We start from the raw sequence: 14,447 nt of genomic DNA on the forward strand, positions 1-14,447 counted from the left end.
AGCTGGAAGGTGGAACTGTAACCCCCTTATGACCTGAGCGCCTAGTGTGGGTGCTCTTTGCGGGCCTTCTGCTGTAGCCGGCTGTTTTCTGTGCTCACGGACACACGTTAAAATGAGGTAACTTTGCCTAGAAAGGTTTTGGAGAGGGCAGCCAAATGCAAAGGTAGGGTTTGCGGGGTTTTCATGTGCTTCTCCTTTTTAGAACAGATGTCTCCTCTCTGGAGGGAGTTACAGTGTCTCTCCCATGGCTGGGAGTGCATGGATATGTTTTCTGTGTAAGTTCTCTCCTATTCTGAGAATGAACGCTAGGGTCAACCCGGAGGCCGCTGGGTGCGTAGGGTGTGCCTCGGTGGCATCGCTGGAGTCGGAAGCATGTTTACACTCAGCCAGAAAGATCCCCTCCTGGCTTGACACGACTCCGGGTAAGCAGAGACCTCTCTGGGGCCATTCATTCCATGGAGAGTGAAGTGGGAGGCCTCCCGCTGTTTCTCTTGGTGCATACTAATTTGCCTCTCGCAATTTATGTGTGCAGAGTGAATTCCGGGATCATGCTGCTGACTCCCTTTCCCGCATGGCCAGACACATGTGTACAGGAACTAGGGGATATGGCTGCCTACAAATGGGACAGTCTGTAGAACAGATCTTTAAACAACATATGATCTGTTTGTCTTTCCCAGTGACAGTTGCCTTCTAGTTCGGGGAGCAGGTTATAGAAATTCTCCGAAAGCCAGCTGTGCCAGGCCCAGTCCGCACTGGGAGAGGGAGATCCTCGCTGGTTTGTACACCCAGACAGGGCAAGAACGTCCTGCATCTTTGGGGAATGAGGAGTGCTGGCCTTATCAGGAGGAATTTTGGGGAGCAGGCCCATATATTTATCGCTCTGTTCGGCATGACTTGTAAATATCTTGTGGCAGTCAGATAGTTATCCACCAATACCTGGCAGCTGAAGCCGGACCACCATAAAGAAAAAAAAGTGTTTGGCTTTCCTAAACAGCATTGGTATTTCTCGGATTTGCTGGTCTATCATTTAGGTATTGGGAACTAAAAAGGAGGAACGGTGGTATGGGGTGGGGGAGGACAGGAGAGACCACAGGTGTGTTTCTGTGTAGGCTAACACTGGGGCAACGGGTTTTTAAATTTTCAGGAGGAATGGCAAAAAAGAAAAATGGAAAGAGGATCCTGAAATCTTCTGAAGGGGAACTGTCTTAAGTTTGGATCCTTGGATAAGAGATTTTGTAATACTAGATGAGTTAAAAGAATAAATATGAGTGAAAGCTAATTGGCTTTAAAAAATAAACCCATCGAAATTAGTGAGAGAAGAATGTCATTCATGTCCTTATTTCAGTGAGTGTCAAAACACTTTTTAAGGGGCTGATTTTTCATGAGACTCAGGGTATCCCAAGAGAGGTAGGGGGCCTTTGTTTCCTTCAGCACTTTTGGATTTCGCAGAAGAATATCAGGATGGATGGAGAAGGGTCTGTTCACATCCTCAAAGCTTTAGTACTTGGAGATGTTTAGTTAAACCAGTGGCATTGCCTTTTGTGAGTGAGGTTAGGGCAGAAACACTTATAAAATCAAGCCACCCTCTTCCCGCACCAAGTTGCAGATTATGTTGGTGCTCAGAAACCTTGCATTCAGAAAGCCTGAAAGCCAAAAGAAGAAAAACAGTCATTCTGGCAGAAGTCAAATTTTGCATTGCCAGTTTTGACAATGTCTCTTAATAACACCAGAATGTTGAAGCAAGTATCTGTTGCAAGCTGATTTCAAAGTGATTTCTTCCAGACAGACCCCCGAGATTTAGAATTGTTCAATTGTACTTTCAAAGTGTCTGGTGCTGATTTCTTACGGCTTTTTATTTAATTTGTTTATAAATTGAATGCAGTAACAGCTCATTAGAAACGGAGCTCCAGTCCAGCTGTAATCCGAAACAGTGATAGGCATTGATTAGTAAAGGAAGCAGAGGGGGAGCTGGAGCCTGGCTTGCTTGTTACAGTGTCGGAGGTATTGGAACATGCCACGAGACAGTCACAGGTAGGATGTAGAATGGTGCCTTGGCCTGCCCCGGTCCAGACAGGAGACTGACCCAGCCAAGAATAGCCCCCGAGAAAATGGTTTTAACACATGGAGGCAAGGATTTGTGGAAGAGATTTGTCTCATGAGGACTTCTCTTTGTGTCTACAACAGCCAGGAACGTTGTGTTCTCAGGTCTTTGTCGCTTTTAAAACTTTAAGAAGCAGAAACATGGTTCATAGGGTGCCCTCATCGGATGCGTGTTTAGGTTTCAATATAAAATGCACAGCAAAGAATGAGCATAACATGATCCTTGCAAGAGAAGGAAAGGACATGGAAAAGTCATTCGATAGGAAGATCTGCCAGATGACCATGGACGATTATGTTTGCCGGAGACATCGTGGTCATAACAGTCGGCTGAGAAAGGACTTGTGTGCATAATTTTCATTTCTAAAAAGATTTAAGAGTGGTGTGATTGAGAGTGTGATGAGAGAGATGGTTAATGTTTGCATAAGACATATATGCCTTAACAACATTTTTCAGACCATTTGACATATTTATATTATTGGCTATTTTTGCCAATTGTGTGGCCTTAGCTATTTACATCCCATTCCCTGAAGATGATTCTAATTCAACAAATCATAACTTGGTAAGTGCTAGAGTTCCTGCTTGTCCTGATGTGTGGTTATCATTTTCCTCTCTACTTAAACTGGCAGCTGGCTTTCTGGATGGTTGAAGTTTACAGATACGCATGTGATGTTTCCTAAAGCTTTGCAACAGTGGGTTTGTTTGTGTTGTTTTTTTTTCCTCTGACCTGTATTCTCAAATTTATACTGAATGAAAGTGTTTAAAGACATGAATCTTGCATTAATAGATGTGGCACTTTTTTATGGAAGAGGTTTGTAGCAGATTTTAAAATAACTTTTCTCTCCATATAGGCTTTTGCTGTCTACCATTCTTTTCTGGATAATATTAGCTGCCTTTTTTTTTTTTTTTTTAAATCCAGTGTTTATTTAGGAGTGGTGGGTATTTTGTTTGGTCAATTTCTCTGGTAAGTAGAGAATTATCATACATTTTGTACATGAACTATTCATTTTTAGAGCATCAGAATACAACAGAATGAATAGATCTACATGGAACATAATTTGGAGATTACAGTGTAGTATTCCACTAGGAGTATCCTATGAAGATCCATTTTATCCCAAGATAAAATGGTTCTAGGGTTAAATAAATTGGGATACTTCCACATACTTCATTGCCCTCTTAGAGATTTATAGTGCACATTAGCTCAGTAAGAGCTCCGGGAAGGTCTGTAGTTAAAAAACTAGTTTCATTTTGTTTAACTCAGCTAGTCCCAAAAGTAATTGGTCATGGATTCTTCAAACAGTTTTTTGGCAGAACACATCACGAAACCAGTGTTTCATGAAACTTCCTTGGGGAAAGGTTGATATAGTTTAAAAAAAAAAAAAAAAAGAAAAAAGAAAAAGAGCCCGAAAGAACACCAGAGTTGGGACTAGGAGCTTGTCCCACCGAGCTGGGACAACTAGCTGTGTTTTGGGGGGCATTTCCCAAATCCTTTCTGTGTTGCCATTCACCCACTTGTCAAGGGAGCTGGATAAGAAGATAACTTGGGATCGTGTTTACCTCTGACATTCTGTAATCTTTTCTTGATGATTCAGAAGCCATGTCAGGATTTTTCTGGAGTGTAGCATCCTCCTTGGGGGAGGCTGTGCAGAAAGGCAGGTGGAGCAGGGGGGCCAATGCTGGGTAACAGGGAGCTCTTTCTCTCTCTTTTTTGCTCTCTCCTCTTTTATTTTTTTATTTTTTCTAAAGATTGTATTTATTTATTTGACAGAGAGAGACACAGTGAGAGAGGGAACGCAAGCAGGGGGAGTGGGAGAGGGAGAAGCAGGCTTCCCGCAGAGCAGGAAGCCCGATGCGGGGCTCAATCCCAGGACCCTGGGATCATGACCTGAGCTGAAGGCAGACACCTAATGACTGAGCCACCCAGGCACCCCTGCTCTCTCCTCTTTTAGCTAGATTCATCTGTTTCTGGTTTCCCATGTTGAAGCTGTATTTGAGTAGGGTGGCTGTTTGTAACTAAGTGAGTGGTGTAAAGGCAGAACTGGTGTGTGTGTGTGTGGTGGGGGGGCTCTGCTGGGTTCTGAAGATACTGAAGTTATGCTTTTGTGATTTTAGCCTCAATGGTTTATATACCGGATTTCATGTTACATATTGTGTAAAATGTTGTGGGATATGTCAGGTAGAACATGATGTCCATTCATATTTGGGCTTTTATAGTCTGATTTCTAGAGAATGTAAAAAAGTTTTGGGTATTGCTACTGAAAATATAACTCAACAGGAGTTGGATACACATATACACGTTTGCCACTAGTGTGGATTTATGCTATGCTAGAGGTGATTTGTGTGCTTTGGGATATTTTAAACAGCTTCTGATTTGGTCGTGGACACGTGATATTAGATGATCATTTTAAAGGAAGAGCAGAAGTGGCGAAAAGCCCCCATCAATGGGGATGGATCAGCAGAGTCTAGACCACAGATGGTGTCAGCCTTGTTACCAAATTTAACAACGTGGATGGTGACCCAGTTTGTTGCTTTTTGTAGCTCAAGAGAACATGATTAAACAAACTTAGAAAATAAATACCTTTCAGAAAGGGAGATTAATTCAGATCAATGGAATAATTAATGTAGCTGTGTGTGTAAGCCAATTAATATTCTGATTTTTCCCAGGGAAATTCAGGGCACTGATATCTGCCGTCAGACCGTTTGGATTTCTCAGCTAATGAGTAAGGGAATAAAATATACGAAATGGATAAATCTCTCTTCTCCTTTGCAATCCCTCCCTAGCGGATGCTTTCTTAACAATTCTTAAACAGTGGTATTTTAAGGGCGGGGAGGGAGGCAGTGTATTCGTTAGGCAGGCCTTTCTAAAAACCAACATATACTCCTTTGACCTCTCACTGTTCTGAAACTCATAGCATTTGAGTTTCTGTCTTGTTTCACTTGGATGGTCACGTGGCCAGAGGAGTTTATTCTCTGCTTGACTCTTTAAATATTTCCTTTCCCACTGTGGGAAGGGAAGATCTTTGTGGATTTCCCCCTGACTCTTTGCAAGGTCCCATGGCATGTCAGTGCTCCCGCCAGGGAGCCAGGTTTTTTTTTTTAATACATTTGACCCATTTTGTACCAAAGTGATTGCTCTATTTTTGGGATCGGTTTAGAGGCGGCCGAACGAAGCTTATTTTTCATCTGTAGTAAATACCTTTCAGTTAACGTGAATGGCAAATCGAAGGGCAGAGACCGATATGGGTTGCAAAGCTGCACGTGTCAGGGAGTTGGTGGTTTTCTTTGCTTCGTAGCTCTGTGGGAAATGTGTATGTTGAACCCTTAGAGCCTGCTTTGTTGCCAAGCTGTGTCTGCCTCTTACAGGTCATTTGTAGTGACGCGATTAGTTCTATCGGGTAAGAAAGGTGGCCATCCCCATCGGGCCAATGTGTGTTTGGTCTGGGTTGCTTGTAACTGAGCCAGCTTTGGGAGTCTGGAGACTACCTTGGGGGCAGCAAGTTTTCCCAGGGTTAGGTTTTTGTTTTTTTTTTAAATATAAACAGTATCAAATTTCTATGCAGTTTCTTTTGTGGACTTGCAGGGACTAGTGGAGGTTGAAGCCATGGAAACGGTACAACTGAGTTCCCACAGTGAGACCCTTCTTGGCTCAGTCTATAACACTAGCTCCTCAGTTCCACTTATTGCAAGTGTGTATCATTTATTTAATTTCTTCTTAGCCCGGGGTGGGGAGCAGTGGGGAGCTCTGCTTTCCAGAGCATCAAAGGGGGGCTGCTTACAATCCTGTGCTTCACTGTTGAAGAACGCTCTATTTGGCTTCCCAGACTTCAGTGTCTCAGAGGTGGATGGATGCGGTTAAAGTTGTCTGTCCTGCCCGCTCCTGGTGCTCCCCGGCCCCAGGCTGAGCGCCGCGGTCTGTAGTGCCCAGTCGCCTCCAATTAGAACCATCCCACATCGGGGTGCTCATCTGCCCGTTTGGACCTCTCCTGATATCTGCAAATGACACCAGCCCCGGAGGGTGAGGCCTGTGGTCCAGGCCTCTCGACCCCTTTATCAGGCACGGTGGCTTCTACCAGGGGCTCTGGAAATTCTCCTTTAATTCAGCAGGAACTTTTATGGAGTCTTTGACCCCTTTCCCGCCCCCTTCCTCCTCTTGTCGTTGCAGCCTGTTTTTTTTTTTTTTTTTTCTTTAGCCCGTTGACATTTTGCCCCTGCAGAACCCTGCGCATCTTCCTCCCCATCCACACCCCTGTAGCGTGGCCAGGTCCTCCTGGGCTGTCTGAGCTTTCTGAGTCCCTCCTTCCCAGCAGTGCCCCCCCCCATTTGCCCACCCATAGTTCCTAAACACTCCTTCCGTGTTCTTGCCCACCTTCTAGCCTCTTCTCTGCTTGTAGTGTCTCTTCCAGTCTGGCCCCTGGAGGAATTCAGGAACCGTCTCAAACTCTGTCTCTTCCATGACGGCTTTTCCCACCCTGATCTGAAGGAATGCTCTTATCCAAACCTCTCTCGTGACCCTTCACATACAAGATACCCTATGTTTTAGTTCCTCATGTGCATGTCTTATCTCGATTTTACCAAGCATCTTCAGAATACAATTCTTAGTGAATCATTTTGGAATCACTGGGGGGTACGAAGTAGCTGTTCAGTAAACACATGTTGTTGCTGTGACTGCCAGGAGAAGAGCCTCACCCCTTCTTTCCTCTGGCCTGTATTCAGGATTTCCTTGGGTGGCAGGTCCCTCTGTGGACTCCTTGGAGGTCCTTAGCTGGGAGCTGGTGGGACGTTGTAAGTGCTTGTTCCTGAAAAGCTTCGGGTCTTGTGACTCTGCTTCTCGAACTCCTCTGGCTGAAGGAGCCCCGGGAGCCGAGTGTCAGAGCTGAGCCATCTAGCACATTTTTGCTCGAAGTAGCCAAGGGGTGGGGGCGCCTCTTGGCAGTGGGACCATTGTAAGGTGTCTTACAATGGCCAGGAATGTTATGGGACAGAGTACTCTGCTTGCCTTCTCTCTTCCACGGCTGAGATCCCAATGCAAGGTGTTTCCTGGGCTTACAAAGTGAGCTCATTGGATCTGCTCGGTCCTGTATTTTGGCATCTCACAGTTTTTGCGCATAGGGGGACTTACTGAAACATGGTTTCATAACTTGGTTCATTGGGCTTAGCCTCTAAGGTGGGTTTTAGTTCTGTACCTTCCGCACAGTGTATCTTTGCTCTGTTGTCTTTCTTTGTCTTTGCTCATGTGTGCTCTTATTTCTGTCCGACTAGATTCTGTCTGTTCTAGGACACAGCTCCTGTGCTGCCCCCTCAGCTCAGCCTCCCCTGAGCCTCATCCACTTCTGCCTCCCACCCCACCTGCCTGAGTTTAAGTACTGGTTTTCCCTCTGCCCTCCTGTAAGCATGGTAAACTCTCCTTTTTATGTTCATTTGCCCTTTTCCGCCTCTTTTTATAACTGCTACGGGGAGTGGTTTGGTGGGTGGTGGTTCTGCACATGCGCTCTGGGGTCTTTGGCTCATTAGCTGAATGACTTTGGATGAAACCAGCATATGAGTTCCCGGAGACAGAGGCTGGTGTCTGATTAGTCTAGTTCCCAGTGCTGGGAACTAACCCTGTGACTGGTGCACAGTAGGCACCAGGAAATGGGTGCGGAATGGGAATAAATACATGGATGGCTGTACAAGGGCTTCACGGTATGTCCTTATGGATCAGTAGTTAATTTTCAACAGTTGGCTAATGATTAATAATTGCCTGAGAGGCTGACTTTTGTTGTCTGATATTAATGAGTTTGCCTTTAATTTCAGGATCATGCCTTTCTTGGCAAATTTAACTCTTTATATCCGAAGCAGGAAGAAAGACAAGTACTTGTTGATACTTTTCAAATCCCTAGCTCAGAAGCTTGCTTCTGTGTCCGGATCCCGACGTCGTAAGCTGGCTTCTGTGTTTGGTGTTGTATGTGCACTGTTTGTGAGTGTGAACCTCACAGTTCTTGGAAGGATGGGTGGAGGGAAAGCAGCAAGATGACCAGAGTAGATAGACTTGTGTAGTAAGGCTTTACCCAACGCTGGTTTCCTAATCATAAAACGTGAGCCAGTTTATGTGCTGCACAAATAATCACATGTCTTTTCTAGTCTTAACCTCATTTTGAAAAAGAACAAGTTATGGGGCTCCATCTTTTACTGAATGGACTTTGATCGGGTATTGACAGTTTTTCAGAGACCAAAGCCAGCTCTTAAAGAATTCAGATCTGTTACTATTAAAGTTCCTTAAGAATTTCAAAAGGGTTCCCAGTCTTTTGGTTGGTTTCTTGTAAAATCAAATCTCATTGTTTTATAGTCATACCTTGAATACTGGAACTTCCTCTCTCAGACTCTTTAAAAATGAGCTGGTCTTAGAGTGCAGATATTTGGATATGTTGGTGTATTAGCCAGCCCTTGTAGGGTTACGGGTTGCAGAAACACAACTCAAATTGGCTTAGTTGAAAAAAAAAGTGTATGTGTGTGTGTTTGTGTGATTTATTAACTTAGCTAACTGAGAAGTCCAAGGGGTAGAAATCCTATCAGAGACAGCTGGAAAGGGGGCTTACAAGAGGGTGTCAGGATGCCATCCTGCACCCTGGCCCTCGGATGTCTCTGGCAGAGTCCAGCCAGCCCACCATGGGTCTGCCTCACACAACGTCTGAAGTGTGTGTCCCCCTTAGCCCATCCGGGGGAGGGTCTGTGGGGAGATGCATTCCTTCCTTAACCTCAGCTCAGTATTTTAAAAATGATTATGTGAGAAACAAGAAACCCCTGTGGCAGATTTGTGGGTAGTTTCTTTTCTTTCTTTCTTTCTTTTTTTTTTTGACCTTTCTCATCAGAATTTAATTTTTAACTGTCTGCAGAATATGAGAAGTTCCAGAATCAGAGGGGACAACTTGCTCAGCCCTGGAGATCCTTATGTCTCATTAAATGCTGGTGGTGGTGCTGGGGATCCAGAACAGACCCCCCCAATAGCTCCTCCCCTCAGAAGGTCCCTAAAGAAATTGTGGAAGCTCTGGAAGTGTAGTGCTTGAGCTATGGGGAAGGACCTCATGAGGTATTACTGTTGCTTGGATGTGGTGCCAAGGGAAGGGATGTTGGTTGGTGTCCTTTGTCCTGGCAGTGGGGTGGGGATGGGGCTGGGAGATTGGCAGGTCATCCAGGAATAGATGTTATCCTTCCTGCTTCTGCCTTCTACTGTGCTCAGACCCCAGGGGCTCTCTGCCAGCAACAGCACAGGATATGCCCCCGAAGTCCTGTTCTGCCCATGTGATCAAAGTCAGGAAAGTGGCAGAAGGTGTCTTCCCTTTTTCATTCAAGTGGGATTGGAGTGCCTACAGTTGGGGTGCTTGTGGATGGTAAGGCAGTGTGGAGGGACCGGCAAAGCTGGTCATGCTTGGTGGGGAGGAAGACATAGTGAGCAAAACAGAAGATTGGGCTGAATGAGGAACTGCCTGAGGTGACTAGTCCTGTGTGTGTGTGTGTGTGTGTGTTTGTGTGTTGTCAGTGGGAAGTGTGGTTGGGTGTATGGATGGATGGGTGTTTTTGACACACACCTTGAAGGGTGAAGCCTTCTGGTGATTTTCACTAAGCAGGGCCCCAGACACTGCCCAGTCTGGGGAAAATGAACCCCCAAGCAATTCTTTCTGCCAATTTTTTACCCTTCTCCCTATTGGCTGAGTGGTAATTCTAGAAATCACAGGACATCTGTTGAAAATATTGAATGAGTGACCTTGAGGGGCAGGCTGGAGGGAAATGGGAGGCTAAACTGAGGGAGGAAAGGCAGGCTGCAGGCTGCTCAGGGAAAATGAGGCTGGCAGGTGGACCCAGGGAAGGAGGGGGGGCCTCGAAGCAGGCTGGGTGGAAAGCTCCCACCTTTCCTTGTCTCCTATGTACATGCGGAAGTCTAGCACAACGTGCTCACAGATAATTTTGTAGAGCCGTACGGACCCTTGTTTATGAGGCAGGAAGTCAAGGCACCATTATTCAGCAGATATTTTACTGAGACTTGCTCTGCAGGGCACACCAGGTTCCTGTGTCCCTGACTTGTGTAGCTTGAGCCACTGTGGCTCACTGCCCAGGAAAGCCCACCACACAGGGTCAGAGAGCTACCCTCTTTATTTTCCATATCTTGCATTCTTACAACCAGTCATCATTCAAGGTTTGCACAAATGGATTCTTCCAATGAAAACAGTATCAAGTGACAGCCCCTTTTTACCCCTCCAGCTCATTCTAATCAGTCCTCAGTTTGGTGTGATCCTTTCAGAACTGCTTTTCACTGTGTCTGTGCCTGTCCATTTTGAAGTGTGTGTCTCTACAGTTTGGGGATTTTAAATCTTACCCAATGGGAACAGAACACATGGGTTAAATAGCTTCGTTTTCCCCCCACGTAATGTATCTTACAGATCTTACCATGTCTACGTAGAGATCTAACAACTTCGTGCTGGTATAAAATATTCCCTGTATGAGTATGCCATGGTTGACTGGTTCTCTTTCTGATGAGCATTTGGGTGAGTTCCTGAAGTTTTGCTATTTCAAACAGTACCGTGTTGACTATCCTTGTATGCTCTTCTTTGTGCACACAAGGAAACATTTCTCTGGGATAAGTACTCAGGAGTCAGCTCTCTGGGTGGGAGGACAGTACATTTTTAATTTCCTTACTGCCACGTTGCCCTCCACTAAGCTTGTATCGGTTTAAACTCCCACCCCCACATCTCCTTGAGATCTGCTGTCATTTAATTCTGATGAGTGACCTCATGTGTTTTCTAGCTTCGGCTATGCGAAGGGAAATTTTGGGAGTAGGGTTCAGCCTTCCTCTTGGATGTTTGGTAGGCATCCAGAGCCTCTGGTTAGAGCGGAAAGTCCACAGACCCTGAGCACTAGATTCCTAATCTCTTTCAAACCACAGATCCAGATGAAAGGCCCCAAAGCTTATTATTCTTCCCCTTCCTTCGGAGTAAGTACTTTGCCACAGGTTTGGTACGGTAGTGCTTTCAAGTGAAACATTCATTCTAGGCAGCTAATAGGTAAGTAAGTTCTTTACCCAAAAATGGATTCTTCGTTTTGGAGTGTTTGCTTGCTACAGTTCGAGATGAACACTGCCTTTATGTTCCTTTCCGTTGGGGAAGAAAAATATGTAACCTGCTTTGTTTCTACTGTCCCATGTTCTTTGGTTATTAATTATTTATTTTCACACATAGTAAAATCTTGCTGTTATGATATTTATGAGAGGGTTTATGTCCCCCCCCCCCCCTCCGCCGCCCCTCCTTTCAAAAGCTCTGAGGTGGCTTAGAAAAGGAAAGTTGATACGAGATGGGGCAATGTGGAATCAAAACAAAGTAGCCCTGCCCCGGGGGCTGGAAGCTAACGGATTGCCAACACCTGGGCACTGATTTGGCCTTTAGGATTTCCAGCCGTGGTGGCCAAAGGAGGCACATCCTAACTTACAAGGCTTTTCTCCTCTCAACAATGGGAAGCAGCTGCATTCATTCAGAGAATCACTTTTTAGGAACCGAATCCAAGGAGGAACGTGCAGCATGGGTCCTTGTACAAAGTACACTGTGGGGCATGGCGAGCCCCGTCATCGCTGTGCTTTTGTTAAAGAGTCAGAAATGCCCTGCCAGCAGATGGTCTCTGGCTTCGTAGTTTAAAGGGTGAGTGCGCAACATTGAACTGTGGCGTAAGGAAGGCGCTTCTATGTTCTAGGAGAGCTTTGCTTTTTGACTATATAAATTACTAGAGAAGTAAAGCTGGGAAGCTGGAAAAACAGTTTAACACAGCTATCGTGAAATCACGCATAAAGTACTTTTTTGAGTGTTTATTATGTGTGAAATAGAGGCCATTAAACACATTTGCTTCCTGTCCTAAGTCAGAATATAAAAGGATACTATGAATTAGTGCAGAGAACCCCTCCAAAGCCCTCATGGGCTTGAAGAGATGTGGTTTATTATTTTACTCTGACGTGAAGTGAGGAAGTGACCAATATGTTTTTTAAAAGGACACCCTTGAATGCTCTTCAGTAAATAGATAACAGTTGAGCATAATGACTGTTTATATTTAAATGACTGCTTTTAAATTGTACAAAACCAGCCAGTAATTAGCCCCTTTAGTCCTTTTTTCACGATAATGCAAAAATGAACTTCTCTTCGGGCTTTCACAAATTCTGAATTGTTGAAATCGAAATTAATAGTGAATCAATCTAAAGCTCTTTTCGGAGGTTTTATCAGGAGGAAATGAAATGAAAACGTCTACAGTTCTGAATTAGAATTCCAGGAAGTAGTGACATCCAGCAAGAGTTTGGTAAGAGGTGGGTGGTGGAGAGCTCTTTTTCTAGAAGGACAGGTTGGGGGGACCTAGTGTGGTCAGCGTAGAGAAGGTGCCGCTCTATGTTCCTTTGGCCAGCCAGGAAGCTCGCCGACAGCAGGGAAAACCACGGGGGGCTGCCGTAGGTAGGTTAGATGGCCTGTTCTCATTTACCCGGAGTGGTGCTGGATGTGAATCACAGACTGGCTGAGGGTGGGATTGGAAAGGGCCCCAGAGACCTTTGGATGGATGTGTTCCTTTCAGACGCAGCAGCTGACTTGCCCACGGTCCCCTGGTGAGAGAGGAACCAAGTGGGGACCTAGGCCCAGTCTCCTGTCTCCCAGTCTGTCTCATCCCACGCCCTCCAGTTACAGCTGTGACTCCTGACGTGAAGCCAGGCGCTTCCCCCCTGACTGGGCAGGGTCTGGGACTACCAGGGGCCGTCGGGACAGCCGGGACATTAGATGGCAAAAGAATGCCTCTTCATAGCATGCTGGACATTCAGTGGACTTTTCATTCTCTCCTTGACTTTTTTTTTTTTTTGGTTTCTCTTTCCAAAGAGAGTTTTGATCACTCCTTTTCCTGTTTTATTTTAGAAATTATTCTCTTTCTTCATGCGTACCAACATGCAGGAATCATTTGGCCATACATAGCCACGTTATTTTGTGGAAAGAGTCAGGGCACTGGCCTGTGGGAGGGCAGGAGAGCACCAGCCATTCCTCTGTTACCTTGGTCTAGTGTGGATCATAGTCCCTGCCTTTTGACAGTCACTGGAGGCATGGAGATCACTGCCTTTGTTACTAGCTCATGGCTGATGTCTCCTGAGCTGGGGGGTTCCCTATCCATATTAGCCTTCCATTCTCATTTAATCTTTACCATAAACACCTGAGGAGTCCTCATTGAACAGGTGAGGAGAAAAGGCTCTGTCTGAGTGGCTAAATTGCTTACACAAGGCTACAAGACCTAGGAATTGGCAGGGCTAGGGCTCACAGCAGGGCTTTCTGACTTAAGCGCCCACACCCCTCTGCTGGGCTGTGAGGGGAAGCCGAGGCTCATGCTGATGCCATCTTAATGCGAAGGAAAGGAGGATGAAGCCAAGGGGCACAGCGGTGTCAGAACATCCAGGTGGGTCTTCGGGGCAGGTGTCCCATTCATGATTTTGGTTGGGGTTTGGAACCTAGGTTTGGGGGGGACTGGCAGAAAAACTTTTCATGCCCCCTCATTCCCACCACCTGGAGGCATTTCCAGGTGGGGGCTGTGGCTGGAGAGAATCAGGGTGGATGGAGGTTTTTACCAACCCCCCATAGCCCTCTGCCAACCTTCTGAATCACCCAGTTAAAATGGAAATGAGTGGAGAAGTTTAAATTTGGGTATGAAGTAGATTTGATTGCATTTTAATTCTTGAAAAGCATTACCTGCAAGTGGAAAGTGCGAGAAACTTTTACGGTGTGGGTCAGAGGTTTGTGCTGAGCACGGGCCAGCTGTAGGATGAAGCAGTTAGGGTTATGGGCTCTGGAGTCAGACCGGGTTTAGTCCCTAGCATTGCCATTCACCGCCTGTGACAAGCAAGCTGTTTTTTCTCACCAAATCTGTGCCTTTTTGGTAAAAGAGGAAATAAAGTGGCTTAAAGGGGTTAGCCCAGATCCTGGCTCCTAGAAAACATGGAGTCACTGTGAGTTGTCCCTATGACTGAGTCACAGTGACATGTCCTTAAGCCTCTGCACAGTCATGTGAAGTAGGGACGGCTGTCCTCAGCCTTGGAGCCCAAGGAAGAAGCTGGGGCTTGGGAAGACAGACCTACTTGCTCCTGACTTGGTGAGGATGTGGCAGAATGGGGATTGGGTGGGCCACACCAGAGAAGTTTCCCAGGTGGTTTGCTATATTGGGGGTTTGCTCTCCAAAGCCATTCTATGGAAAGTGGATTCACCAGACTGACCCAGCCTAAAATAGTAGTGGTTCTGGAGGGTGTTGGGTGGCCCTGATGAGGAAGTGCCTGAAAGTTAGCCTCCCCAAAAGAAGTTAGCAGGAGGAAGACCTAG

General features: G+C 45.8%; 1 protein-coding gene across 4 annotated transcripts in view; it reads left to right on the forward strand.

Moving 5' to 3' along the window:
- CACNA1D (calcium voltage-gated channel subunit alpha1 D) overlaps positions 1-14,447 on the forward strand; it is a 296,432-nt gene that overhangs the window by 3,886 nt on the left and 278,099 nt on the right. For all 4 annotated transcript variants that reach the window (XM_035727534.1, XM_027583774.2, XM_027583772.1 and 1 more), the window contains exon 3: positions 2,554-2,659. In XM_035727534.1, the coding sequence (XP_035583427.1) occupies positions 2,554-2,659 (106 nt within the window). The remainder of the gene's footprint in view (positions 1-2,553; positions 2,660-14,447) is intronic.

The sequence above is a fragment of the Zalophus californianus genome, chromosome 1, assembly GCF_009762305.2.
Source record: "Zalophus californianus isolate mZalCal1 chromosome 1, mZalCal1.pri.v2, whole genome shotgun sequence".
Classification (NCBI taxonomy): Eukaryota; Metazoa; Chordata; class Mammalia; order Carnivora; family Otariidae; genus Zalophus; species Zalophus californianus.